Source organism: Mustela nivalis (assembly GCF_964662115.1).
Source record: "Mustela nivalis genome assembly, contig: HAP1_SCAFFOLD_979, whole genome shotgun sequence".
NCBI lineage: Eukaryota > Metazoa > Chordata > Mammalia > Carnivora > Mustelidae > Mustela > Mustela nivalis.
The window spans coordinates 75,197-102,475 of NW_028135685.1; the positions used below are offsets into that span (position 1 = coordinate 75,197).

Here is a 27,279-nt window from a genome sequence, read left to right on the forward strand (position 1 = left end):
AAACGTGCTAATTTCAGGAGCAGCTCCAGGTGTTCGTCGTGGTGCCCAGCGGTTCTGCACGTCGGGCGACGTCTGGGGACCTCCGCGGCGGCGGGGACGGGCGGGGGCGGGGATGCGCGCGCGGCGCCCGAGCCGGCGGCCGGGGGGTCCCTCGGCGCCCGGTGCCGCGGCGCGCAGGTTGGGGGACCCGGGCGGCGCCCGTTGCTGAGCCCGAGGGAAGTCCGGATCTCGAAGCGCCCCGAGGGGGGCATTTCCCGTGTCCTCCGTCTGCCTGTTTCCCGCCTGCGGGAGCCCCGGAGCCCCGGGTCGGCCGGGAGGGGCGGCCCCGGCGGCCCCCGCCTCCGCGGGTTCCTGCCGCCCCAGCCCGCGTCCCAGGCTCAACCCCGCAGGGCCCCCGTCGGCGGCAAAGCGTCCCCCCCCGCCCCGGTGTGTTCGCGGGAAACACGCTCGCTCCGGCCGGTCCCCTTCCTTTCCGTCCCCCAAATCCAAGTCCGAGTCACGTGGCTTCCGTTCTCCTCCGCCCTGGATGTGCCCCTCGCACCGGCCCAGAGCGCCTGTTCTGCTGCTGATGATGATTTTTTTTCCATTCCACGGTGCTTGGCGGGCATGTGGTTAGAAGCAAAGACTGGGTTTTCTGCATGTAGAAAAAAAAAGAAAAATCCTCCTCAATGTATTTTCTACGTATATTTTTAAAGATTTATTTATTTATTGGACAGACAGAGATCACAAGCAGGCAGAGAGAGAGAGAGGGAAGCAGGCTCCCCGCCTAGCAGAGAGCCCGATGCGGGGCTCGATCCCAGGACCCTGGGATCATGACCTCAGCCAAAGGCAGAGGCTTCAACCCACTGAGCCCCCCAGGCGCCCTAGAATCTGCCTTTTTTTTTTTTTTTTAAGCTAGCTTTACACCCGATGTGGGGCTCAGACACATCGGCCCAAGATCAGTTGTCGCATGCTCCACCAACTGGGCCAGCCAGGCGCCCCGGGCGCCCTTTGTCCCTCCAGTTTTTAGTCTCTCCGTAGGCGAAAAGACATACAGGTGGGCAGATCTCCCAAGAGAACAACCCCGTGGCCCAGCAATTCCAAGTCTAGATACACACACCGGGGAACGGAAAGCAGGGACCCAAAAGGATTCCAGCCCAGCCATGTTCACAGATAAAGGGTGAGAATTCCAGTAACGGGTAAATGGATAAACGGAACGTGGTCCATCCAGATCCTGAGATATGATTCAGCCTCAAAAAGGGAAGGATCCTGGAGCACCTGCGTGGCTCAGTCGGTGACGCGTCTGCCTTCGGCTCAGGTCGTGATCCCAGGGTCCTGGATGGAGCCCTGCATCGAGCTCCTTGCTTGGCAGAGAGCCTACTTCTCTCTCTGCCTGTCTCTGTCTGTCTGTCTGTCTCTCTCTCTCTCTGACAAATAAATCTTAAAAAAAAAAAAAAAAAGCAACGGACTATGACTCAATGGCACCAATGAGAATCAGCCTTGGGATTTTGCTTGAAATATAAGCAGACGGGCACCCGGGTGGCTCAGTGGGTTAAGCCTCTGCCTTTGGCTCAGGTCATGATCTTGATGAGGGAGCAGGTGGCTGGCTGAGGACAAAGCAAGAGCTGGCGCCTTGCACCCCCCCCTTCATCCGCTCCCCTCCATAGGTGTAGCATTCCTCAGGCACCCCTGACTGCCATAAAATGATAAATAGTTAACTTGCTGAGATTGCAATCCTGCAAAACAGGAGTCTCCCTTGGTTTGCAAAGGTCCTTGAGATTACAACAAAGGAGTTACCTTATCAATAGCCAAATTTCCAAAGACACAGAACTCAGTTCCTCAAGCCTAATGTCACCCTCCCCTCCATAAAAACCGAAGGAGGTGGAAGTAGAAGGAAAAGTAAATAAAGTTAAATTTCTTCTAAACCTAAATCTCATTAACAAGGATGCTTGATAGCAGGAATGTAACATTCCACTAGACTTCCAATTGTCTTTACTTGATAATAACTAAGCCTTCAATATCCTGATAGTATTCTTTGCCCCAATAGCCCTTCTGAACACCCCTTTGTCCTCACCTACCCAACTCCTGTGTATATAACCAACCACTCCTAACAACCCGGGGCGGCAGCCGTATCTCTGCCTGCCCACGGGCCCTGTCCCCGTGCTTTAATAAACCACCATTTTGCACCAAAGATGTCTTAAGAATTCTTTCTTTAGTCATCAGCTCCAAACCTCACCCCACCGAACCTGACTTAGGTTCTGGGACTTCATCATTTTCAGGGTCCTGGGATCGAGCCCCACATCGGGCTCTCTGGTCAGCGGGGAGCCTGCTTCCCTCTCTCTCTCTGCCTGCCTCTCTGCCTACTTATGATCTCTCTCTCTCTCTCTGTCAAATAAATAAAATCTTTAAAAAAAAAAAAAAAAAGAAAAGAAAAACACAAGCAGAGTCCTTCTCCTTGTGCTATAGGGTTGAAGCCCAGAGCTTCCTGCAGTAATTTTTACCACCCAGTGGTGGAGTTTGTCTGGGAATTAAACCCAAACAGAAGAGAGCAGATCCCAAAACACTGAGCGCCTGGGTCTAGCCCTGCACACATCGGGAGCCCCGGTGCTTTCTGTGTTTTGTTGGGTGTGGTTGTTAGGACCTTAAGCTAATCGGAGTTAATGATTTCAGTCCTTGATAAACCTAGAGCTTCCATCAATAGGGTCCCATCTGTTCATCATGTAGCACCTTCACAAGTCCCACGATACTCAAAACTCACAGCGACAGGCAACTCGGGTCCAGAACCAACACGTTGGGAAAACCTGGGGACTGGTTGCCCACTTGTCAGCGGAGTGGCCGCAGAAAGTGACCTGGAGTGTGGGGGGCCTGGGTCAGCTACGCAGGCTGGGTGCCTGGAAGCTCTTCCCTGTCCACAAGGCAGTCAACGAATGAGTCTGGGGAAGGGAAGAGCTTCCCACAGGCCTGCCCCTCTCTCCGCGGGGCTGGGGCGAAAATCAACGTTCCTCATGCCAAGCGGGGCGACGCTCACTTCTGTTGGTCATCACCCTGTCGATGTCCAAGGGCGCTCATGACGTTGGTGTGGGCCAGGTGCTTCCCACTCTGCGGGGGTCCTCAGACCAGACTCTTCCTGGAAATGTGGGGCAGGTGGGGGGAGCGCGTCCTTCAATGCTCAGGGAAGCCAGATCAAAGCCATTGGGGTTCCACAAGGAGGGAAAGTTGCCACATCCCGCTTCCTGAATATTCTAGGACACACGGCTGCCCCCAGCAGGTCTCTTCACAAGCAAATCGACCTCGAGAGCTCTGGGCCCCTCTGACGCTCCTGATCACACGCCAACCATCTGTCACTTCCCCAGGGGCCAGAAAACATTCGTTTCTGAAAAACAAACCACGTCCTGAAGTTCTAAAACCCAGTCCTTTGCTCACATCTCTTTAACCCTTACTTTGCACAGAATGATAGAACCCACCTGGTTCTCTGTGTTCCCAGGCCTCAGGGCTGAGACTAACAACAATTGGTCCTGATGCATATTTCCAGAGGGCATCCCCCCTCCAACACACCATTCGAGGCACTTATCATCTCCTTTCATGGCAATCCTATATGGCAGGGCAGAAGTATCTTCATTTTATTTTATTTTATTTTTTAAAGATTTTATTTATTTATTTCACAGAGGGCGAGAGACAGCGAGAGAGGGAACATGAGCAGGGGGAGAAGCAGGCCTTCCCTCTGAGCAGGGACCCCCCCAATGCGGGACTCCGTCCCAGGACCCTGGGACTATGACCTGAGCTGAAGGCAGACACTTAATGACTGAGCCACCCAGGGGCCCCAAGTATCCTCGTTTTATAGATGAGAAAACACCGCAGCCCCCGTCCTTTTGGTCATTTGACACTTATGATCAGGTTTATGCCTTCCCCGCTCACACCCCAAGGTGGGGTTTGCTGGCATTGAGGAGGTACCGTGTCCAAACAGGGCCTAAGTTCCACAACCTTGAAATGACCTCTTCACGATTCTTGGGGCTGGACATGCACCCCAGGGGTACACAGTTCCAATGAACCTTGCCCAAAGCCTGGCCACGTGGGACTGGAATGTCAGGAAAAGCCCTATTTTGAGGAGCCTACCCTTTGGTCTGATAGTCTTCCCAGCACTCGTTATTCCCTGGCCATAGCTTTTTTATCGAGAATGTCCACTCCACAAGACACAGCACAGGGGCGTCTACCTTCCCTGGCCCAGAGCAAGTTCTCAATATAGGGGACCACCCAATGTCACGATTATTGTTATTATTATTTTAACAAGGCAGACGGGATGGCCCACCCATTCCCCAAGGAGCCCCGTGCAGCCTGCCCAGCCGCTAAGGATCCCCCGGCACTGTTGTCACTTACCTACCAAAGGCAGCACGTCCCAATCCCCGGCTTCAGTCCTGATCAGCAGGAGGGACCTGGGGGAGTCCCAACACATCCACACCCATAGTCTTGCCCCCCCACCCCATCAAGGGACCCGGCGCCTGCTTCACGTCACTCAGAGAAGCAGGGGTGCCCTCCCAAGGGACCACTACAGCGCGCTCCCCTTCAGAAATGCAGGTTCTCGGTTTGCACCCTGCACTTGCTGAATCGGAAACTCTAGGCTGGGCTCCAGACATCTCTGTTTCAACCGGCCTCCCAGGGGGGTCCAGGGCCACCCCGCCCCTCAACTTCAAGAACCAGGCCCTTTGCTCCCCCACATTTGCAGTGTCTGGGGTCAGCAGGACTGGGGTGCTCCTGCCGCCAGGGGGTGGGGGCCAGGCATGTCTCTGACCACCCCCCCACACAGTGCCTGGACACTCCCGCAGAGTCTGACCTGCCCAGAATGTCAGCGGGGCCAAGGGGGACAAACCCTGCATTAATTATTTGGAAAAAAGATTGAGTCTGGTCCCTGCTCACGCTGGACAGGAGAGTAAATCCCTGGGGTCAGAGGGTACAAACCAGGGCGACCCCAGCGTCTGTGAGTCGCCCCCACTCAGCGTGTGTGGTGAAGCGCGTGCAGTGTCCCAGGACCTCTGGAGCCCGATCGCTGCAGAACGCAGTCTCCTGGGGGTCAGTGGGACCTCCTGACGCAGGGGTTCTCACCTGGGAGTGAGTCTGCTCCCCAGGGGACACAGGTGATGCCTGGGGACATTTTTTGGTTGTTTCAGCTCCAGGGAGTGCTCCCGGCATGGAGCGCGTGGGGGCCAGGGATGCGGCCAGGACCCCCCAGTGCTCAGGACGCCCCACAACCAAGAAACATCCGTTCCAGGTGTCAGTCCCGCGGAGGCCGACGAAGACTGCCCAGGAGCCGAGCAGATACACCAGCCTTGGTGGGGGACCCTGGACAAGGGTCTTGGGGCCCCAAGCCTCAGTTTCCCCACCTGTAAGTTGGGAATGAGGACAAGACCTGCTCGTTTTACGTTGTTGCATGGAGAGGGACGCGCGCGGCCAAGGGCAGACCCGATCCTTGGCTCCGGGGTGGGGGGTCTATTTGGGGACAGACCCCCCCAAAAAACGGAGCCCTTGTCCGACTAGGCGATATCTACCTAGGGAGATGGGGACTCTCCTTCAGGAGGAGACCGTGCCCCTGTGTCAGGGCCTAGAAGAATCCCCACGTCCCCCTAGGTCCCGGCTGGGTCCTCTAGGTACCCGGGCCGGCCCAGTGTGGGCCCAGAGCCGCGGGGAGGTACCGGCGCCAGTCCCGCCCCTCTCGGGAATACCAATTCCTATTGGCCAGAGGGGAGCGGCGGCGAGCTCTTATTGGGCGAGGGGAGCGTAGCGGCGAATGATGGACGTGCCGGGGCGGGGCCGGGGCGAGGCCGGGGCGGGGCCGGGGCGGGGGAGGAGGGCAGCGCGCCCCGCCCCCCGCGGGAAGGGGACTGCGAGGGCCTTGAGGTTTCCTGCTCCCGCCCCCTCTTTTCCTTTCTCAGCCGGGGAAACTGAGTCAGTGCTTCCTGCCTTTATCCAAAATGTTATTTCCGATACCGTGGGTGGCGGTGTTTTGTGGGGTTTTGGGCATTACTTTTTTTTTTTTTTTTTTAAGATTTTGTTTATTTATTTATTTGACAGACAGAGATCACAAGTAGGCAGAGAGGCAGGCAGAGAGAGAGGAGGAAGCAGGCTCTCTGCCGAGCAGAGAGCCCGATGTGGGGCTCGATCCCAGGACTCCGGGATCATGACCTGAACCGAAGGCAGAGGCTTTAACCCACTGAGCCACCCAGGTGCCCCTGGGCATTACTTTTGATTTTTAAATTTATTTCAATAAAATAGTACTTACCTCCGCGACTGTTGTTTTTTGGGATGTTTGGGTTGTTTGGGGTTTTTTTTTGCCCTTTCGTGTATTTTCGGTCCAACGTGCGTGCCTCACTCTCTTGACCCAGGTTCCAGTTTTACAGAAAAGGACGGGGCCAGTAAACTCAGTGGGTCCACAATATTGGGCCTCGGACGCCCAGGTCAGTCACTACCCCTAGATCCAACCTCCTGGGGATAGAGAGGGAGGCGACCTCGTCCTTACATTTAAAAACCGAATAATTGGGGCACCTGAGTGCATCAGTTGGTTAAGTGGGCAGCTTGGGCTCAGGTCCCGCCGTCTCGCTCTCTCCCTCTGTCAGATAAACAAGTAAATAAATAAAATTTTTTTAAAAATAAAAATTGAGGAAATCAATTAGGCACAGTTGTCCATTTTTAGAATTAGGGATAGAATCGTATGATATGATATATGAATGATAGATACAATTCACCCATTTGAAACATATAATTCAATGGTTTTGGTTTTTATTTATCTTTAAAGATATTTTTAGGGGCGCCTGGGTGGCTGAGTGGGTTAAAGCCTTTGCCTTCGGCTCAGGTCATGGTCCCAGGGTCGTGGGATGGAGTCCCACATCGGGCTCTCTGCTCAGCGGGGAGCCTGCTTCTTCCTCTCTCTCTGCCTGCCTCTCTGCCTGCTTGTGATCTCTGTCAAATAAATAAATAAAATCTTAAAAAAAAAAGATATTTTAAAACTTATTTGGCAGAGAGACGGAGCTGGCACACACGCAGGAAGATGGGCAGGCAGAGCTGAAGAAGCAGGCTCCCTGCAGAGCCCGGAGCCCGAAGCCGGACTCGATCCCAGGTCCCTGAGATCATGACTCCAGCCAAAGGCAGATGTTTCACGGACGGAGCTAGCCAGGCGTCCCTATTTTAGGACATTTTAATCACCCCATAAAGAAACCATATAGGCATTAGCAGCCGCTCCCCCCACAAGCCCCAAACACTCACTAATTCACCTGCCTCTATGGAATTGCTTATTCTGAATATTTCATGTGAGGGGGTCATGCAGTATCTTGTTCCTCTGTGTCTCCTTTCCCTAAAGGTGATGGTTTCAAGGCTCCCCCACATAGCGTGTATGCTGGTCCCTCACCCCTGTTTACAACTGAATAATACTCCAGTGTGACCGGGCCATGTTTGCTTTCCGCTGGTCTAGCCGTGAACATCTGGGCGGTTCCCACTCCTTGGCCATGATAAGTAACGCTGCTTTGAACGCACATGGACAGGTCTGCAGGTGGACATAAGCCTTCCTCTGCTACATCAAATGGTAACAGCACGGGGCGCCTGGGTGGCTCAGTGGCTCAGCCGCTGCCTTTGGATCAGGTCATGATCTCAGGGTCTTGGGATCGAGTCCGGCATCGGGCTCTCTGCTCAGCAGGGAGCCTGCTTCCCCCTCTCTCTCTGCCTGCCTCTCAGTGTACTTGTAATTTCTCTCTGTCAAATAAATAAATAAAATCTTAAAAAAAAAAATGGTAACAGCACGTCTAACCTCAGGAGGAGCTGTCCGCCTGTTTTGCAGGGCGGCTGCCCCATGCCGAGCTCCCGCGGGTCTGTGCAGGAGCGGCCCGACTGTTCCACTCGCTCACCCACGTTCTGTATCGCCTGTCCTATTGGAGACAGCGGCGGGAGCAGCTGAGAAGTGCCATCTCACGGTGGCTTGGGCTTGCCTCTCCCCGACGACTGCAGCCGTGGAGCTGACCGTCACTATGGACACCTACTATGCGCCAGGCCCTTTCCTGAGAAGACAGACTCACCTTTTGGCTGGCAGGTGACAGCCCAGGAAAACAGAACAAGGGTGACCGGCTCTGCGGAGGGCTAGAGCCAGTGTGGTCTTTATGGGGCTTGAAGTGGTCAGGGAAGGCCCCTCCATAGAGGTGACACTTACCCCGAGCCTCCAATCGTGACATGTTTTCTGTGGGGAGAGAGCAGGCAGCCAGGCAGAGGTCCTGCGGCAGGACCGAGATCCCTCTGGTTGAGGTTTGGTGAACACAGGGGCTCACGGAGGAGAAGCAGAGAGTCAGAGAGAGTTGCCACTTTGCAAAACCATCTGGCAGTTCCTCTTCTTTCTTTTTCTTTCTTTCTCTCTTTCTTTCTTTCTCTCTTTCTCTCTTTCTCTCTTTCTTCTTTCTTCCTAAGATTTATTTGAGGGAGAGAGAGCACGTGCAGGTGAGGGTAAAGGCAGAGGGAGAGGGAGAGAGTGGATGCCAAGCTGACTCCCTGCTGAGTCACAGAGCCCAACACCAGGCTCGTTCCCAGGACCCCAAGACCATGACCTGAGCCGAAGCTGAGAGTCAGTCAGTCACTCAACTGACGGAGCCACTGGGGCGCCCTGGCAGCTTCCATTAAAGCTAAACTCATAGGGGGGACACCTGGATGGCTCAGTGGGTTAAGCCTCTGCCTTCGGCTCAGGTCATGATCCCAGGGTGCTGGGATAGAGCCCCGCATCGGACCCTCTGCTTAGCAGGGAACCTGTTCCCCACTGCCCCCCGCCTGCCTCTCTGCCTACTTGTGGTCTCTGTCTGTCAAATAAATCAACAAAATCTTTAAAAAAAAGAGAGAAAAAGAAATCTGTGCGTATATCCGTGCTCATATGCTTAGATGTCCTGTGGTTCTCTTTCTCTGGGGAACCCTAACTAACGCAAGCTCCCAGGTGAGCTTCCTGGCACCCTCTTTTCTGCTTCTAAGCCCCACTCCTGAGGTGGGACAGGAGAGGCAGGTGGGGGCAGGTGGGTGAGGGGTGAGGGGTCTGGCTGAGCAGAGAGAGAGAGGAGAGTGCTGGGTCCCGAGGAAGGGCTTCCTGGGTGAAAGTCCCAAGCCTCCAGGGCCCGTCTCCCTCCAGGGCCACCCTCCCCGCCCACCCCACCCCCATCTGCCGGGCCAGCTGAGCTATTTTAAAATGCCCCCCACTTCCTTCCTCACCCGTTCAGGAGCCCACTTCCTGACTGGGTCTCACTGTCTCCTCTCAGCGTGGGGTAAAGACAGACTTGCAAGCTGGGGTGTTTCTCCACCAACCGCAGGGTCTCAGACCCTGAACTTGGGGTTCCCTGTCCGCTGTGCAAATCAGGAGGGGCCATATAATTGGCAGATCCCAGTTGAAAGTGAAAATATGGGGCCCCTTGTTCAGAACTTATTAGGAATTTCATGACAACAGCCACAGGGCAACAACCCAAGGGAGGGGCTCTTTGAAGCTCAAGGCTCTGGGTGACAGCACAGGTCCCAGCCCCTTGAAGCTGGTGCTGCCCTGAGCCCCGGGGCTGTCCCTATACCTCGTGGTTTCATAAACGTGTATTTATCTATTTTATTGTGGTAAAATACACATAACATAAAATTTACTGTTTAGCCATTTCTAAGTGCACAGCTCCCACCCTCTCCTCTGTCTCCGTGGACAGGACTCTTCTGGTGACCTCTTGGGAGTGGGGTCTTGCGGGATGTGTCCTTCTGGGTCTGGCTGCTCTCCCTGAGCCCCGTGTCCTCGGGTCCCTCTGCGTCATGGCAGAGGTCAGGGGTCTTACTTTGGTATCAAGTGCACCTGTTTGAGTCCCTCTCACTCTCAGGCAGACACTAAGAAGCAAAAACATTAATTTCTTCTTGTTGTTGTTTTGCTTTTAACAATTTTATTTATTTATTTATTTAACAGAGAGAGAGACAGTGAGAGAGGGAACCCAAGCTGGGGGAGAGGGAGAGGGAGAAGCAGGCTTCCCGCTGAGCAGGGAGCCCGACACGGGGCTTGATTCCAGGACCCCGGGATCACAATTTGAGCCGAAGGCAGACGCTTAACGACGGAACCCCTGGGCACACCGGACACATCCGTGTGTAACAGCGGTCTTCTTTAAGCCATTTGGTTTTATTCCAGCCTCTGCCTAATCCTAACAGGGAAACAAGTCCTGTTTCCACCGAGCCCCAGATAAACTTGGAAGACACATCAAAGGTGAGGAACCGTGAACAGTCCCCAACGATCTCGCCTCCCTGCACAGCTGGGCCCAGGCAGAAGTGACCACCTGTGCATGGTGGTTAAAAGCCCAGCTGCAGGGCACCTGGGTGGCTCAGTTGGTTGGGCAACTGCCTTCAGCTCAGGTCATGATCCCGGACTTCCAGGATCAAGTCCCCCATCAGGCTCCCAGCTCTTTGGGGAGTCTGCTTCTCCCTCTGACCTTCTCCTCTTTCATGCTCTCTCTCACTCATTCTCTCTCAAATAAATAAATAAAATCTTAAAAAAAAAAAAAAAAAAAAGCCCAGCTGCATGGGGCGCCTGGGTGGCTCAGTGGGTTAAAGCCTCTGCCTTCGGCTCAGGTCATGATCCCAGGGTCGTGGGATCGAGCCTCGCATAGGGCTCTCTGCTCGGCGGGGAGGCTGCTTCCTCCTCTCTCTCTGCCTACTTGTGATCTCGGTCTGTCAAATAAATAAATAAAATCTTTAAAAAAAAATAGAGTCTTAAACAACAACAAACAAACAAGCAAACAAACTAAAACCGAAACCCAAAGGGCTTTGCCCCAGGTTCCGGGCCCCAGGGCTGCGGTGGTCTGGCGGTCCGTCTGGTTCTGTCAGGACTCCCCAGTGGTCTCTGTACTCTGCTTCCTGCCGCTGCACTTTGAGGGTGTTTTCCCAGTTTTCACAATTCAAGACAACATGGGGAGAGACGGCTTCGGACAGAACTTTCTCTCCTCATTCCCCATTGTTCGCTTAGATCCTGAGAAAGAGAATTTCTTTTCCTACCTCTCCCTCCCTCCTTTCTCTCTCTCCATCAGCACTTATTGAGCACCTACTGAATATTAAGCCCTGACCTAGAAACACTGGAAGCACAATAGCGAACGAAACAGAGGCAGGGGCCTTTCTTCTTGGAGCTCGCCGGCTAGGCCGATGCTTCTAGAACTTTCTGGGTGATGGACACATTCTTCTACCTGTGTCATCTAGGAGCTACCGGCCCCATGTGGCCCTTGGACACCTAAAATGGGCCCTTGCAACTGAGGAACTGAATTCTAAATTTTATTTACTTTTAATCAATTCCTTTAAATTCGAGTAGCCACGTGTCACGGGTAGCTTTCCCAGTGGACAGCACATGCTAGAATTCATGGCTCCAGGGTAGGAGCATTTTTAAGGCCATCCATTCCTGTGGCCTGTTATCTTCCACAGAGGCTGGGTGTCTCAGGTCAGGAGAGAGGGAGAAACGCAGAGTCAGGATGGCCTGAGGTCACGGTGATGCCATCCACTGTTACAAACGCTGTCCTGTGGATTGGGGAATCATCGTCGTGCTGTTGTCAGGCATCCACCCATTGGTCAGACATCATGGGGGACAGCTGGGAACATGGGGGACGGAAGCCAGGGTCACTGCCCCAAGGAGCTCATAGAATATGGGGAAGACAAGATAAACAAAGGAACAACCCAATACAATGATTGGAGACAGAAGTCCTATTATGGGAATGTCTGCGTGGCTCAGTCGCTAAGCATCTGCCTTGGGCTCAGGTCATGATCCCAGGGTCCTGCTCAGTGTGGAGTCTGCTTCTCCCTCTCCCACTCCCCCTGCTTGTATTTCCTCTCTCGCTGTCTTTCTCTCTGCTAAACAAATAAATGAAATCTTAAAAAGTCCAGTGATGGCAATAAAGAGGCTGACGGGAGAGGGTCTGTGGCAGGGTCTCTGGCTGGGGGTGGTTGGGAGGTGGGGCCTCTCGGAGGAGGAGTGACGCTTCAGCAGGAGACTGAAGATGAGGAAGTGCTGGCCCTGGGGCTACCTGGGGATAGGGCAAGGCAGACAGGAGGCACAGCTGGTGCAAAGGCCCTGAGGTAGGAACAAACTGGAGAAGGCCAAGATGGCTGGGGCGGACAGAGCAAGGAGAGAAGGTGTAGAAGCGGGCCAGCAGCTGGACCACCCAGGACCTTTGGGAAGGAAAGGAAACGCAAGTGACTGTCCTGAAACATGGGGAGCTTATCCTTATCCTTATCCTTACAACAGTGCTTTTATCTTGGCAGAGTTTGCTCTGGTCGGTGGAGGGAGCTCAGTGAGTCAGGGCCAACTACGGGTGGGTGGGATTCGAGTCTTGTCTCCTGGGCCCACCCCCTCTTCCACTGGTATTTGCCAGTGTTGTCCTAGGGGCAGAGCGGTGCAGCTGGAGAGGAAGGAGGGCTGCGGAAGGAGGCTGTGGACAGGCCTCTTCCTGCTCAAAGAAGTCACAGGAAATCAAGGAAATTGGCAGGAGCCTGGCATGGTTGTGACCTTTGGACTCAGACGCACTTCAGCTGACGTTGGGAACCTTGGGGGGAGGCATCCGGGCAGAGGGAGCCCCCCTGGACAGCTCCCTGGCATGCAGCTGGGGCACGTGGCCAGAGGAAACCAGGGGAAACCACCCCTGGGCAGTCTCCCCTCCCCAGCCCCGGGCCTCTCCAGGCCCTTGTCAGGGGGACTGGGGCCCTGGGGGAGGGCTGCCTGGGAAGCCCAGAGTTTGGGGCTTATCTCTGTAAACAAAACTGAAGGTTAGAGTTGGGGGGAGCCATGGGGGTAGAGTTAGCGGGGAGGTTTGGGGGCTGGGGCTGCGGACATGGGTGGAAAAGGCAGGCGGGCCGGGAAAATGCGAGGCAGTGTGCGGGCCTGGAAGGGCAAGGCTGTTCCGCTCATTTGCAGTCCTGCCTGCAGGCTGGGGCCCGAGGGCCTCTGCAGACTCCGTCCCGGTCACCTCTTCCGCAGGCTTGTCCGACCACCGTCTCAGCGGAGGTTCATCCGCAAAGGCCTGGCGCACCCCCTTTTCGCTCCCAGCCCACATCCTTATCTGTCTCTTGTTCCTTCCTCGCTCCCTCCTCGCGGCGGGAGCTGAGGCCGACCCAGGGTGAGGAGCGCGGGGCACAAACTCAAGGGGCGCCGGAAAGCGCAGGTGCAAAGATTCTCCGTATTTTAATGCAATATTTAAAAAGCCGAAATTAACGCAAAATAATCCACGGCGAACAAAACATCAGGATTCTGGAAAAGGTCGGACCCGCCCCTGCACTCCGTGACCTTGCCTCCCTCCTCGTTGGGTCAGGGCCCCGTTCCGAGAAAATTTTGTTCTTTCTCGATAGCGCGTGAACATTCTTATCCCAACGACGGAGCTCTATGGCGCCTCTGTAAATTCGGCTTCCGCAGCGAGTGCCCCGCTCGCCTCTCCCCAGCCCTGGCCCTGGGATGAGCGAGAGAACGAATGAATGGCTGCGTCTCTGCGGAAAACCGCGGCCGCGACCCGGGGCTCGGCCCCCCGCACGCCGCCACGCCCGCCCGCGGGAGCCGGCCCCGCCCACCCCGCCATGCCCCGCCCCGCCAGCGAGTCAGCTCCTCCCCCAATCCCGGCTCCGCCAACCACGATCCGGCCCCGCCCACCCCGTGTCCGCCCCCGCCCCAACTCCGCCCCCTGGCCCCCGGAAGCACGCAGCGCCGGCGCCCGTCCGCAGCCTCTGGGCCCCCGCGCGCGTGTCGCGTCACGTCCGGGGCGGCGGCGGGATCGAGGCTCGTTTCCGCCCGTGGGGGTGCGGTGGCGGCGGCGGCGGCGGCGCAGGAGGCTGGGCCGGGGCGCCGAGGGACCGACGGACGCACGGGCGGGCGGCCGGGAGCCATGGAGCGCGGCCCCGGGGCCGGGGGGCGCGGGCCGCGGCGGTGAGTGCCCAGCAGGGGCGAGCGCGGCGCGGGGCGACCGCAGTGCCGCCCGCGGCCGTTTGGGGAGCGGGGCCTGCCCGCGAGGCCGGGACAGCCGGGTGGGACGTCCCCGACCCCTCGCTCCCGGGGAGGCCGCGGGCCGGGCTGTGGGGCCCGCGGATCAGGCCGGCCGTCGCGGACCCGCGTTCCGACCCCGCAGAGCTCCGCCGCGGGCCGCCAGCCGCCGACCACCGCCCGACCCCGCAGCCCGGCCCCGCGCGCACCGCAGCAGCCCGCGGCGGCGCCCTGCTTCCTGAACGTCTCCCGGGCCCCTTCGCCGGCCCCTTCGCAGGCGTCCTCCGGCCGCCTGGAGCACCCGGGGGGCCTTGCCGGCCTCCGCTTGCCGCCAGGGCACACACCGCAGCGCCGCACCCTGGGTCGGTGCTCGGCCCAGGACTCCTCCGGGATGGAGCGCGAACTCCGCCGCAGGGCTCACGGGCGCCGCCCGACCCAACCCTGGCGCCCCCCGGGACCCCTCTGGTCGCCTCTTCGGACCGGTGTCCACTCAGGCAGGAGACCAGCAGCTCCTGGGACCCGCCCTCACCCCTGGGGTTTTGCGCTGCCCTGTTCCCTCTCACTCAGCCTCAGCCTGCCCTTTCAGACGCACCTTCTTCCCGGCGGCTTTCCCGCCCCGACTGGCCGGGCCAGGTGCCGTCGGCGTCGCGCCTATGTAGGTCATCGTAGATGCTGCCGTTGCCGGGTTCCTTGTGGGTCCTCGGAACCCCAGCCGCCCGCGGGGCCTGGCGGGGGCGGGGGCCCGCGGCAGTGCGCTCAGTGGTGCACCTGTAGACCAGCGGCGGGGGCCAGGGGCCTGCGCCCAGTGAGCAAAGCAGTGGGTGTGCACCGTCTGGTGGAGGCCCCGCTCTCAGGGCCCCGCTCGTAAGTGGCACGCGGGAGGTCCCAGGTATGCGTGGCCCAAGAAGAGACTGTCCTACCTCCCTGTCAAGCCTCGCAGACTCCGCAGCTTCCCCTTTAGTCTTCACCTCCTGTCACTCGCCCAGTGGGTCTGCGGGTGAAACCGTAAATACAACTTCTGGTGAGTGCGGTGGAGGCAGACCTGGACCCGCAGAGCATAGCGCCTTGCCCTGCTTCGGAAGGCCTCTCCGAGGGCGCTGGAAGGGGGATCCAAAGGGTGGACAGGACAAGGGGCAAGGACCATCTAGTGAGACTGGGGAAGGGGTTCCTGGCAGGGCAGCCGCATGGACTCCGGCTTGTCTAGGGAGAGCCAGGGGAGTGGGTTCCACGGTGAGGGAGGCTGCGGGGGTCAGCCTGTGGCAGGCTGTGCCAGGGATTGGGTTTCTATCCTGAAAGTAGGGGAGGTCAGGGGCCTCCAGAGAAGTGGTGTGCTTGGGTGTGTGCTGGGAGAGCCGTGTGGGGGTGGGGAGCAAGCCGCCAGCTGGACAGCGCCGCCGCCCGCGGCAGAGGTGGCGGCAGGTGGACCAGGTGCTGGTTGGAGGAAGACCCGTCAGACCCCGGTGGAGGGAGGAGTCCAGGAGGACACCCGTGTTTCTGGCGTGGGCAGCGGGTGAATGAAGGTGTGCGCCTTCATTTCCTTAGTGGCCGGGGGGCTCCTGCTTGCCCACCTGGCTCTCAGCCAGGCCTTCCTCTCCACGCCGATCTTCACTGAGCCGTGCGAGGTGCAGCCCAGCTCTTCCTCCCGCCCAGTGCATTGGCCGTGTTTGGGTCTGGATCTCCGAGAATATATCGAAGCGGGCGGCCGGGTGGACTGGCTGACATCTGGGGACACGTCATTCCTTTTTGGGCAAAGGGAGGGCATCCTGTGCTCTGTTGTGTGTCTGTCAGCATCCCTGGCCTCCCCCGTGCAGTGCCGGGAGCACCCTTCCCACGTCGTCACGAGCCAGAATGTTTCTCCCTGGTGGCTAGTGTCCTGGGGGCGAACTCTCCTCCTCCGGGAGTGAGAACCACAGAGCCCTGCTTCTGAAACACACTCGCACGTGTGGGGCGCGGCCTGCCCGGGAGTTTTGCCAGTTCAGGGCCGCCTTGGCTTTCCCAGCTCCCGCCCACCGGTCCCGTGTGCCGCGGATCTGGGCAGTCTCCAGCCCGTGGTGGCAGGTCACACAGGTCTGGGGGCGGCAGGTGTGTCCTAGGGCTGTGGCCTGCTCTGCTCTGAGTCTGTGTGTCCCGAGTGCCAGCGCCCCAGAATGGCACACGCCAGGGTGCTCTGCCACTGCGGCGGACTCATGAGTGCCTCTCTCCGCCCCCGTCTGGAGGGAAAGGCCTACTGGGCCAGGTGAGGTCTTCCTCGAGCCTCTGGGTTTCTTCCCGTGCCTGCGTTGGCGGCTTGGTGTGGGACTGTCGGCTCTCGCGGCAAAGCTGAAGTCTGTCCCGTGCGCGGTGGGTGTCTCTGCTCCCCCCAACCCTGGTCTGCTGCCAAGTTCTCTACTCCCCCTGGGAGCTGAGATGCGTCTTTGCTGGTCAGCGAGGGCACAGAGGCCCAGGCGGGGAGAGAGCCTTGCCTGAGGCCACACAGCCCTGTGCTGCCCGAGCTGGGCTGGTAGTGCCAGGGCCGGACTCCTTCAGGCCCCAGGGCCCCTCCCCCAGGCCTGGCCCCAGCACGGGGAGAGCCATTGTCCCAGCTCAGCCTCTGGATGTATCCTGCTTTTGTTACCAGAGCCTTTGTTTGTTGTATGTCCCTTGCCTCTGGACAGTGCAGGCCTGCCCCGGGGCCTGGCCCTCTGGAGCACACTCCCAGGGCCCTCCAGGCAGCAGGCTGTCCTCACCTTGGCCACCTTGTGTCACCAGGGGGTGGCACATGAGTCCTTGAGAGCACAGAGTTGGGCTGGGGGAGAGTCTGGGCCGGCTGTGGGGATAGAGGCGTAGGGAGGGTGACCGCGTATGTGTGGACCCAGAGCAGGGGCTGTGTGGGGACAGCTGGGGTAAGCCAGGGCTCTGATGGCCCAGCCCAGCCTGCGGGCCGAGCCTGGGCTGACAGGTGGGGGCTCACATGGCGAGTGCTGGCAGCTGGACGCTGAGGAAGGGTGTAGCAAGCGCTGGTCTCGTCAGCTTTGGGTCCCACCAAGCCCCCTGGGAGGTACCTGGTCACCATGGAGGACGAGCTGGGCCCCCAGGCCCTGGGGTGGGGGGTGGAGCATTTGGGCAGAAGAGGGTGGACGGGACTGGGAGGGAGCCAAGAGGCTTGGTGTGGATAAGACTGGGTCACGCGCCTCCCGGCGCAACCCCGAGGGAACCCCATTTCTCACTCCTCCCCTGCAGGGTTTTCCTCTGCACGACGTGGAGATGCAAGTCTGCGAGGCTCCCAGGGGCTCGGCTTGGACCACGATGGGGCTGGGCTGCGGCCTCCTAAGGGGGCTCTTGTCTGGGGCGGTGGCCGGGGGTTGCCCTCCCCCCTGCCCGCGTCTCAGAGCACCCCCACCCCTCCCCTGCCACGCGAGGCCCACCCTGGGGCCCGGCGCCCGCCATGAACGGCCTGTCGGTGAGCGAGCTCTGCTGCCTTTTCTGCTGCCCACCCTGCCCTGGCCGCATTGCTGCCAAGCTCGCCTTCTTGCCGCCAGAGCCCACCTACTCGCTGGTGCCCGAGCCCGAGCCAGGGCCTGCTGGAGCAGGGGCCGCCCCTTCGGGGACCCTGCGGGCCTCTGCCGGCACCCCTGGGCGCTGGAAGCTCCACCTGATGGAGCGTGCTGATTTCCAGTACGGCCAGCGCGAGCTGGACACCATCGAGGTCTTCCTGACCAAGAGCAGCCGGGGCAGCCGCATCTCCTGCATGTACGTGCGCTGCGTGCCCGGCGCCAGGTGAGCCTCGGGGTCGCCACGTGTGCCAGGGGTCTGGGGCCACGTTGGGGGGCGGGGAAGGAGCTAGCGAGGGGGACCTGGAGGCTCCAGGTGCAGGATGTGCTCTGTCCTCGGGCCTCTCCTGTCCTGCCGGGGTCGTGCTGCGCGGCCAGAGCCAGGTGAGAGCCTGTCTGGCGGGGCAGGCGCCCTGGGAACACTCTGGCCAGCAGGGCGGCAGCTGACCTCCACTGAGGGCGGGCCTCTCTCCACCCAAGGCCCCCAGGACCGTCAGGCCGGCCGTCCTTCGAGGTGCAGGCCCTGTCTTGCAGATGAGTGGCCCGAGGCCCAGGGAGGCAGTTCTGAGCGACCATGTCACCTCCTTGGCCAGCGGCTGCCTGCTTCACGGTTTCGGCGCACACCTGCTCTGGGAAGGGCTCCTGGGGGCTGGGCCCTCAGTGAGGCCTTGGCATTTGCTTTGGGGCCGGGGCACGTGAAGCCTGGCAGGTGGCTCTGGCCAGGTCTGACTCCTCCTGCTGAGGGTGTCCTTGGGGCCTGGAAGTGCAGCTCTTCTGGGAGTACAGTAGTGGGAGAGAGGTGGGGCCTTCCAGGTGCTTCTGCCGTTAGGGCAGGCGGGGTTCTGACTCCCTATCGGAGTTCAAAGGGCAAGTGTTTACCTTTGAGCTAGGCTGGGGGCCAGGGGTGCTGGAGGAAGAAGGCTTGAGTCCACTGGCCAGGAGCCAGCCTGTCGGTGACCTGGGGCAGGTCCTGCTCTGCCAGCAGCCTTGCAGGGCGGACGTGAGTGCTGGGGTCACGCTCTGTGGGAGTGGGGAGGGTAGGTAGGGATCGGCTTCATTCCTTTGTGGGGGCCAGGGCCGTGCCAGCTGCCGGGAGGAGAAGCCGCTGTCTCAGTCTCCGGATAGGTCTAGGTCTGTGCGTGCCGTCCTCGGGCTGTGGAAGTCCTCTAAAAGGAGGGATCCCGCGGAGAGACAGCCATCGCCCAGAGGGACGCGGCAGTCACTATGCCTTCTGGGCCCGGGCCGTGGTCCACCCTAGGCCGAGACTGTGATCGGTGGTCCCCGTGGTTCCCTTGCACAGAGGGCACGTCTGCGGCCCTGCCGGCTGTCCTCTGCCCAAGACCCAGAGCCAGGAGGAGCCGGAAGGGGCGGCCTGCCTCCCTCATGACACTCTTGTCTGTGGCGGAGCAGGGGTGTGTCTTGTCCCTTTCCCACTGACCTGCCCGGCCTCCCTCCCTGCCGCAGGTACACGGTTCTCTTCTCACACGGCAACGCGGTGGACCTGGGCCAGATGAGCAGCTTCTACATCGGCCTGGGCACGCGCATCAGCTGCAACGTGTTCTCCTACGACTACTCGGGCTACGGCGCCAGCTCGGGCAAGCCCTCCGAGAAGAACCTGTACGCCGACATCGATGCCGCCTGGCAAGCGCTGCGCACGCGGTGAGCTTCGTGCTGGGCTGGGGGTGGCCGCCTGGGGACTCGGGCCTGGCAGGGGGGCCCTCGTGAGATGGAGCCATCCGCGGCCACGCTGGGCCACAGGGCGAGGCCTGACCTGTGTCCCCATGGTGTGACAGGCAGACTTGACATGCGGGAGGTGGGGCGGGCGCTCCTCTCCTCCTGGGACCCCCTTGCCGGGAGTGGATGTGGATGGGCTGGGGGTGTCCCTGGGGGAGCGGAGGCTCCGCCCGCAGGGCATGGCTGGAGGGTGGCCGGGGAGGACGCCCGCAGGCTGCCCGAGGACTCCGGAGAGTCCGGCTGCCCGGGGAGATGTGGTTTTCAGGGTAGAGTGGGGCTGCTTTGTCATGTTGCAGGGCCGGCCCATGAGGCATGAGTGGCCAGTGGCTGTGGTCTCCTTTTGGGGGTAGGGCTCCTCTGGACCTGGAGGGTTCTGGAAGGTTCTAGACGGTTCTGTCCGCTCGGTGTCTAGCACAGTGGGAGGGTAGCAGGCAGAGGCTAGGTCCTCCCTGGGTATGGGCCCCCAGCTTGAACCTGTGTGATTGCCTCAGGGCAGCTGAAGTTGGGGCCACACCTCCGTCCCTGGAGCCCCCCCCATGCTTTTCATCCAGCTGCCGGGCAGCCCGCTTCCCACTTACTTACCTGGTGTCTGAGAATCCAAAGAATCCTGCGGAAGGAGGCCGCCCTGACTACTTCTGGTCCTCCTGGAGGCGCTGCCCTGCCTGTTGCCTCCTCGGGGCTCCCTGTCTCAGTCCTGCCGGTCCCCCCTGCACCCCCCTTTCCCGCAGGGACCAAAGTCAGCCTGCCCTGGGGAGGTTGGGGACCCTGGTTGCCGAAGTGATGCACCAGGCAGTCCGGGCTGCAGGCCCCAGGAGCGGGGTCCCCTGGTACCACCCTGGCACAGGGGACCCATTCTGGGCGGCACGGTGCAGGGACGTGCTGCCCTCGGCTTCCTCAGCCCTTCCTGCTGCGGGTCCTGCTGGCTGGGCGGGGGCTGGCAGATCACGGCCTGCTCTGGGGCAAGGGCTCTGAGCCGTGTCCATCCCACCGTCTGTCCTGCTGCCGGCACTGTCCTCAGAGATCTGATCCCTCGGAAGGAGTCAGCAGGAGGGCAGGAGGCTCGACTCTGGTGTTGACGGGGGCCTGGGAGGGCTGCGGAAGACCCGTCGCGGCACCTGCCGCCTGTCAAGTGTTTCAGCGGGCGGTGTCCAAGGGTTGGGACCGGACTGCTGCTCAGGGTGGTGGTGCCTCCCGTGGTGTGGGGCGCTGGCTGCGGAGCTGTGGTCAGGGTGGTGGGCCGAAGGCCAGATGGGGTCCCTGAAGCCCGGGGCCAGGCAGCTGTGACCTGGAGTGCTGCCTCCCAGAACAGAGACAGATGGGGTGGCCCCTGGGTAGACAGGTGGAGTCTTGCCGCTTGGGGGGTTACACAGGTGAGACGCAGAGGGGCCTTCCCTTGAGGTGTCAGGGTCCAGGTCTATGGGAGAATCATGGAGGCCTCTTCCCCTGGGAGGGTGGTTGGTAGGTCCCTGTGCAGATGGGAATGGGCGCTTGGAGGCTGTGGAGCTGACTTGGGGCTCGGTCAGCTGTGCTGGGGGTGGGGTGTGGTGCTAGGGGAGTCATTGGGGGGAGTGGGTGCAGGGTAGAGGGAAGGGCTGGGACCCGGATGCAGGATGTGGTGCCCACCTACACACAGGAGCCACCACTTCTGCTCGTCTGGGTTGTGCTGAGCCCCTAACTGGGCCACACAGCGAGGGGCTGGAGACTGGTTGGTGAAATCAGGATACACAGCTACCGTGACTTCTCCTGGTGAAGGGCATGGATGGGTGAGGGGTGGTGGGAGGAAGACAGGTCCCCTGCCTGTGCTCTCAGGAACTGGGTGTGTCTCTGGTCAAGTGGGGGGGGGGCAGGAGAGGCCTCAGCGCCTGCCCTGTCCCCCCGAACCCCAAGCATGGCGTGGGGGCCCTCACCAGGGGCACCACAGGAGGGCACCCCACGCCTCTGATCCAGGTTGATGCTGTTGCTGAAACAGGGTTAGTGCTGGGTGGGGCTGCAGCCGCGCCAGCCATCTGTGCATCTGCCCAGGCCCTTCCTCCTTACTGAGTGCACTTGTTCGCTGTTGAGAGACAGTGCTGGGGAGTGGGGGGGATTGTGTCTGAGTCCAACCCCCTTGCCCAGAGCCACGCAGGGAGAATGGGGGGCTGCCCTGGGAGGGCAGGGCGGAGGGGGGGGGGGAAATGTGCTGTTTGCTGTAGCTGCTGCTGGCTGTGGCTGATCCTGCCGTCTCCCCGCCCCCCTCGCCCCTCCCCGCCAGGTACGGCATCAGCCCGGATAGCATCGTCCTGTATGGGCAGAGCATCGGCACGGTGCCCACCGTGGACCTGGCCTCCCGCTACGAGTGCGCTGCCGTGGTGCTGCACTCGCCGCTCACCTCGGGCATGCGCGTTGCCTTCCCTGACACCAAGAAGACCTACTGCTTCGATGCGTTCCCCAAGTAAAAGGGGGGTTTGGGGATGGCGGCCGGTGGGGGTCAGGGGAGGGGCTTCTGCGGGGCGGGGCACTGCTCAGAGCCTGGCGGTGCCTTCCCCTACAGCATCGAGAAGGTGTCCAAGATCACGTCACCGGTGCTCATCATCCACGGCACAGAGGACGAAGTAATCGACTTCTCCCACGGGCTGGCGCTCTATGAGCGCTGCCCCAAGGCCGTGGAGCCGCTGTGGGTGGAGGGCGCCGGGCACAACGACATCGAGCTCTACAGCCAGTACTTGGAGCGCCTGCGCCGCTTCATATCCCAGGAGCTGCCCAGCCAGCGCGTGTAGCCGGGCCCTGAGCCGAGCCGGACTTCAGCAATAAGGCGGCGCCTGGACCTCGCCCCCGCCCCGGCCCGGGGGCTGCATGTGACCCCCCCCCCCCCCCCGGGCACCCCAGTCCTCCGAGACAGCTGGGGGTCGGGCGTCGGGGGCCGGGCCGGGACCTGCCCCAGCCCAGGGGCCGTGGACGATGTACAGGCGCGGAGCTACGCTCTCCTTTGCTTTTGGAAGCAAAAAGAAGGAAAAACGTGAAAACAAATTAAAGATTTAAAATTTTAGGGTTCCTCTTTCTTTGTGGCTCATGCATGCCTTTCAGGGCCCAGTGAGTGGGACAAATGCAGGGGTCTGGTCACTGCCCTTGGGGAAGAGGAGGTGGCTTTGGGTCCCATTCAGAGTCCCACCCCTCGAGGCTACTGGTTGGGTGGTGATGGAGGGGTAGGGAGCCTGCCGCCCCAGGTGCCTGAGGCCTGTGCCTCCTGGGAGCGTGGTGGTCCGCTCCCCTGTGGTAAGTAAGGACACGAGGTCTGGGAGGTGCTGTCCCGCCCGTCCTCACCGCCCTCGCCTGCACGGAGAGCCAGGAGAACCCACCGTGACCCTAGCAGGTCCAGAGGCCCAGCGGGGTACCCCCTGGAAAGGGAGCAGGGACTGGGATGGGGGAGCACTTCCGTCTTGGGGCCATCAGCGCGTGGCCTCCCGGGGAGCCATTGAAAGCAGGGCTGAGCCAGGGTTTCCCTGGACCTCACCACCAGCCCCTGGGGCGTCCTCTGCGCTTCCCCAGAGCGAGAACGGTCCGTGGCGACTCAGCCCGCTTGGCGTTGGCGGGGCCCAGAGTTCAGTCCCAGGCCTCCTGGGTTCCGCGGCGCCTTTAAGGGCGGGGCGGTGCTTCGTCCTGGGGGCGGGGCTGGCGCCGTGGGGGCGCGGCCGGGGCGGAAGCGGAAGTGGCGGTACCGCGCGCCGAGGCGGCGGCGGCGGCGGCCCGCGGGACCCGGGAGGAGGGGTAAGTGGCCGCCGCTCGCACCCCGCAGCCCTCCCGGCGCCCGCTCCTTTGCGCGCCCCGACCTCCCCGCCCGCAGGACGGGCTGCCGTGGGGCGGGCCCGCGCGGACGTCGGCGTCGGAGAGGACGCAGAGCCGGGGTCGCGGCGGGGACTCGGGCCCGGGTGCTCAGGGGCCTGCGTGCTCGCCACGTGTCCGCGGGGCGGGCCGCGTGTCCGTGCCGCCCTGTCGCCGTGACGGGGCGGGGGCGCGCGCGAGGACTCCCCTCCCTCGAGGCCTGCCGTCGGGACTCCGCGCGCCCCCGGGCCCGGGGGTCCCGCCCCGCCCTTCTCCGACGCCGCAGTGCCCTTGCCTGGGGAGGGGCCGAGGCGCGGGCGGCTGGTGCCCCGTCCCTCCCGGGCCCCACGGGCGCCGGTTGCCGGGCGTTCAGGCCCGTTTGATACGACCCGGCGCTGAGGAGCAGCGCTGCACTCCGGAGAGACTGTCCCTGCCCGCCACAGGGCCTTTGCATGCCAGAGGTCGGTCGTTGTTGCTGACATGCCCTGCGTCCCGGCCTGGTACAAATGACCCCGGCGTGGCTCGTGTTCCTCAACAGGCCTGACTTTCTCCGTCTGCTGCTACAGTGTTTCTTCCCCGAAGCACACCCCACCCCCTCCCCGCTGCCCTGGGACCCCATCCGAGGGCAGGTGCCCCCGGAGCCGGAGTGCCACAAACCCAGTAAGCTGAAAACAGCTTGTTTAGAATTGGAACCGAAATGTTCTTGGATGCACAGAGTAAACAGTTCGGGAGTTTGGAAGGGCGTTGGGGGAAAACTGGCGAGCCTCCAGCCCCTGACCTCCAGGGCCCGGCTCCCCCCTCCTGGGCACTTTCTCATGCGTCAAGGAAGAAAGTCTGAGCGCGCTCATCCGATGTGTTGATGCAAAACTTCTTTCCCTTTACATGTAACCCTTTTGGCCAACATAGCTGTGGGGGGAGGAGCTCTCCCTGTCCTGGGCCATTCATTTCAATTGTGTCATCCTATGGTGTTAGCGCGGGATTTATTGTTTCCTGTTGGTAGAAATTTCGGTTCTTTCTAGGCTTTTTGTAACAAGCAAGGCTAGATTGATTAAGCTTGTACAAGTGTCTTTGTATCCGAGCGGGAACATTTCTGCAGGTCAGCCTGAAGCTCCGTTCTTTAGGGCGGGAGTGCTGGGTCCAAGGGCTTTTCACAGGTCTCTGGATGTGTGCTGATCTCTGTAACAGGCCCTACGGGGTTGCCTCGGGGTTGCCTCCCACCAAGCACCGAGGAAGGACGGGCCTAACGCCCATCCCTGATGCTTGCGTTTGCACATCTGGTTGGGGTAAAATAGTATTTCTTTTTTTTTTTTTTTTTAATATTTTATGTATTTATTTGACAGACAGAGATCACGAGGAGGCATAGAGGCAGGCAGAGAGAGGGGGGAAGCAGGCTCCCTGCTGAGCAGAGAGCCCGACTCGGGGATCGATCCCAGGAGTCTGGGATGGGGACCTGAGCCGAAGGCAGAGGCTTTAAGCCACTGAGCCACGCAGGCGCCCCTAAAATAGTATTTCATTATAGCTTTACTTACTTGTGTTTCCTAAAGGGAAATGAAACGTAGCAATAGTTTTGTCCAGTTTATTTTTTTTTTTTAAGATTTTATTTATTTATTTGACAGATCACAAGCAGGCAGAGAGAGAAGAAGGGAAACAGGCCTCCCTGCTGAGCAGAGAGCCCAATGAGGCTCCATCCCAGGACCCTGGGATCATGACCTGAGCAGAAGGCAGAGGCTTTAGCCCACTGAGCCACTCAGGCACCACTAGTCCAATTTAATTTTTGCCACTTATATAATCACTTCAAAAGTCTGTATCTGTTATGAATGTGTACATATGTAAAAGCCGCTTGTATTTAATATTCTTCAACCACTTTTCCATTGGGTTGTTGGTGTTATTGTTTTCTAGGAGCACTTTACATATGAAGGAAATTAACCCATTTCCTGTTTCTCCCCCCATCTATAATTTGTTTTTGACTTGGACTGCGTTTTTTTCCTCCGATTTCTAAAAAATTCATACCATTTTTGCTAAGCATTTAAAATCATTATTATTAATTGATAGCTGTTTTCATATATGGTTTCTGCATTTTATGTCATGCTCAGAAGTATTTTCTCTACTCCAAGATTATAAAACATTTGATGTGTTTTTCTGGAAATGTAATGGTTTCTTTTTTACATATATATTTAAATTTTTGGTCTAATTTGGGAAAGTGCTTCCGGGAAGGACTGTGGGAGCCCAAACTGCTTTTCCGAATAGGTTTCCCTGACTCCGTTTCCCACAGAAGCCACTCCTGCCCCTGTGGACAGTCTGTCCTTACCGCACGCTGGGCTCCGAGTGCGAGTGGGTCTGTTTCCAGCCCTTGCATTGTCCCCCCTCACCTGGGCGCCACCGTCTTCTTTACTGAATGCACCAAGACCCCGTGTCCCCTCGTTGAAGTCAGATGGAAATTGTCCTGTCAGAATGCACAGCTGAGGACGCCGACGTACTTTGTGTGATAGTAGTTCTGCATGACACTCAGTGACCGGAAGCATTCCGAAAGCATCACTGCGTGTCCCCCTCCCCGTCCCTTGGATAGTCACCGTGCCAGGGGTCACCTGGGTTGAAACCGAGTGCTGGTTGCTCCTACGGTAGCGCCCACTCACTGCGTGTAAGGGATAAACTGAGGCAGGCTGCTGTGGACCAAGGGCTCATCAGGCTGACCAGCCCCCAGGCCCTGTGCCTGGAGGATCACCTCTTTCTGGGTGGAGCGCCCCCTGCCCCAGGGCTCACCCTCAGCCTCGGGGGTGGGGGTCGGACCGTGTGCAGCAGTGATGGGGAAGCCAGTGGTACATTCCAGGATGCGCCCCCCCCTTTCCTTTCTGCTTGGTATGGCCCATGGGCCAGGCTGCCTGGGAGAAGGGCCAACTTTCGGTTCTCCATTTTGTGGATTTTCCACAACACACGTGTTCACACCCGGCAGCAGCGTTCTCCTGCTGCCCAGCAGGCCCACCAGCACCTGCGCCCTGGGCGGGCGCCCCCCGACTCCCCGTGACTCCTGACCTGCCACAGCTTAGACCCCCGGCTCCCATGGTCTGGGTATGTCCCGGTACCTAGAGAGCCCCGGGGACACAGCTGGGCATGGGCCCCTCCCTGGGGGTCAGGCCTGGGGCGGTGAGGATGCTGCTCACCCCGGGGCCATGAAGTCCAGACTGGACTTCGCATGGGGCCCCGCACCCAAGGCCAGGCCGTCCACCCTCCTGTCCTTCCGTCTGGGGTCCCAGCTCCCTGTAGACTGAGCTGGTGGGACCCGCTCTGCTGCCTCTGCCATCTCCACCTCCACCGGAACCGCAGGGCCCCCCGGATTCTGGAAGAGACCGGGGTTAGGGTTCTGTTCCGTCCAGCACAGTGGCCGCGGCTGTGCGCGGAGCCCTTGCCCGGCAGGGCCCAGATGTGAGATGGAGCCTCTGGTGGGTGCCGGCCCTGAGGACCCTGAGCTAAGGTGTGGGCGCTCCCGCGGGGCAGGGTCCCGGTCGGGGTGCGGGACCGGCCTGGGAGCTGTGGTACTGCATTGGAGGGGTGCCAAGCTGGCATCAGGGTCCCCTTCCCTGCCATTTCAGAGCTCCTATCTCCCTCCCAGTCAATGTTTGTGACAGCCCTGGGTCACCGGGTTGCTGTCCCCAGTGTCCCCACTTACAAGGGAAATGGCTCAGGCCAAGTTGCTCCCAGAGAAGAAGTCCCAGCGCCCCAGCCAGGCTTAGGCCCTGGGCTCCCCTGTGGCTCAGAGACTGGACACGGGGGTGCCCCTGCTGGATAGCGCGCTCTGTGCTGCCGGACCCCTGTGCCTGGTACCAGGCCACACACAGACCAGAGCCACCTGTGCAGAACCCATGCTGGTGAGACCAGGGGGGGTCAGGGCCTGGCTGCCCTCACTCGGCTCTGAGGGGCTGAGCCAGGGCCCTCCGTGTGGTGACCACCGGGCCCAGTGGAGCGCCGCTTGCCCCGTGCGAGAGAGGACCACCTGGCAGAAGGGTCTTCCTCTCCCTAGGCAGGGTGGGTGGCGACCAGGGGAGTGGGGAGGCTCTGCACCTGGGTCCTCCCATGCGGCCCCCTGACCTAGCAAGCCACCTGCTGGGGTTCCTTCTTCGTCCCCATTGGAAACCACACGACCACACACAGGCTGGGGTTGTTCTGGGGTACCTTTACAGGAGTGGCATTGGTGGGTCAAAGGTAGCACATCTACAGTTGGACAAGCAAGGGAGGTGCTGCCTCCAGGGAGTCTGCTAATCCCGTTACTGAGCAGGA

The 27,279-nt window shown here is 60.1% G+C and overlaps 1 protein-coding gene and 3 long non-coding RNA genes across 5 annotated transcripts; 2 read left to right on the forward strand and 2 right to left on the reverse strand.

The window, feature by feature from the left end:
• Positions 1-2,636: 2,636 nt before the first annotated feature.
• LOC309857617 lies at positions 2,637-4,625 on the reverse strand. Its single transcript, XR_014307812.1, has 2 exons — positions 4,354-4,625; positions 2,637-3,352 (listed from the first exon to the last, which is right to left on the reverse strand). It is a non-coding gene; the product is annotated as an uncharacterized lncRNA (long non-coding RNA).
• Positions 4,626-13,135: 8,510 nt separating this feature from the next.
• On the reverse strand, positions 13,136-14,671 carry LOC309857619. The gene is made up of 2 exons (XR_014307813.1): positions 14,538-14,671; positions 13,136-13,421 (listed from the first exon to the last, which is right to left on the reverse strand). It is a non-coding gene; the product is annotated as an uncharacterized lncRNA (long non-coding RNA).
• ABHD17A (abhydrolase domain containing 17A, depalmitoylase) lies at positions 13,753-22,234 on the forward strand. Its single transcript, XM_082750344.1, has 5 exons — positions 13,753-13,891; positions 17,165-17,701; positions 18,940-19,134; positions 21,461-21,640; positions 21,740-22,234. The coding sequence occupies exons 2-5, from the start codon at positions 17,370-17,372 to the stop codon at positions 21,963-21,965; spliced, it is 933 nt and encodes a 310-aa protein (XP_082606470.1). The 5' UTR covers positions 13,753-13,891; positions 17,165-17,369; the 3' UTR covers positions 21,966-22,234.
• A 632-nt stretch (positions 22,235-22,866) lies between these two features.
• On the forward strand, positions 22,867-25,153 carry LOC309857622. 2 transcript variants are annotated; one of them, XR_014307815.1, is made up of 4 exons: positions 22,878-22,953; positions 23,546-23,667; positions 24,193-24,290; positions 24,624-25,153. It is a non-coding gene; the product is annotated as an uncharacterized lncRNA (long non-coding RNA). The 2 variants fall into 2 exon arrangements; XR_014307814.1 differs by lacking the exon at positions 23,546-23,667 and having other exon boundaries at positions 22,867-22,953.
• Positions 25,154-27,279: the final 2,126 nt, after the last annotated feature.

Excerpts from the sequence above, each read along its gene's own strand:
- ABHD17A (XM_082750344.1), top strand. The coding sequence starts at position 17,370 with ATGAACGGCCTGTCGGTGAGCGAGCTCTGCTGCCTTTTCTGCTGCCCA. Across the intron at positions 19,135-21,460 it reads TGGCAAGCGCTGCGCACGCG|GTACGGCATCAGCCCGGATA; the intron begins GTGAGCTTCGTG and ends CCTCCCCGCCAG. Across the intron at positions 21,641-21,739 it reads TGCTTCGATGCGTTCCCCAA|CATCGAGAAGGTGTCCAAGA; the intron begins GTAAAAGGGGGG and ends CTTCCCCTACAG.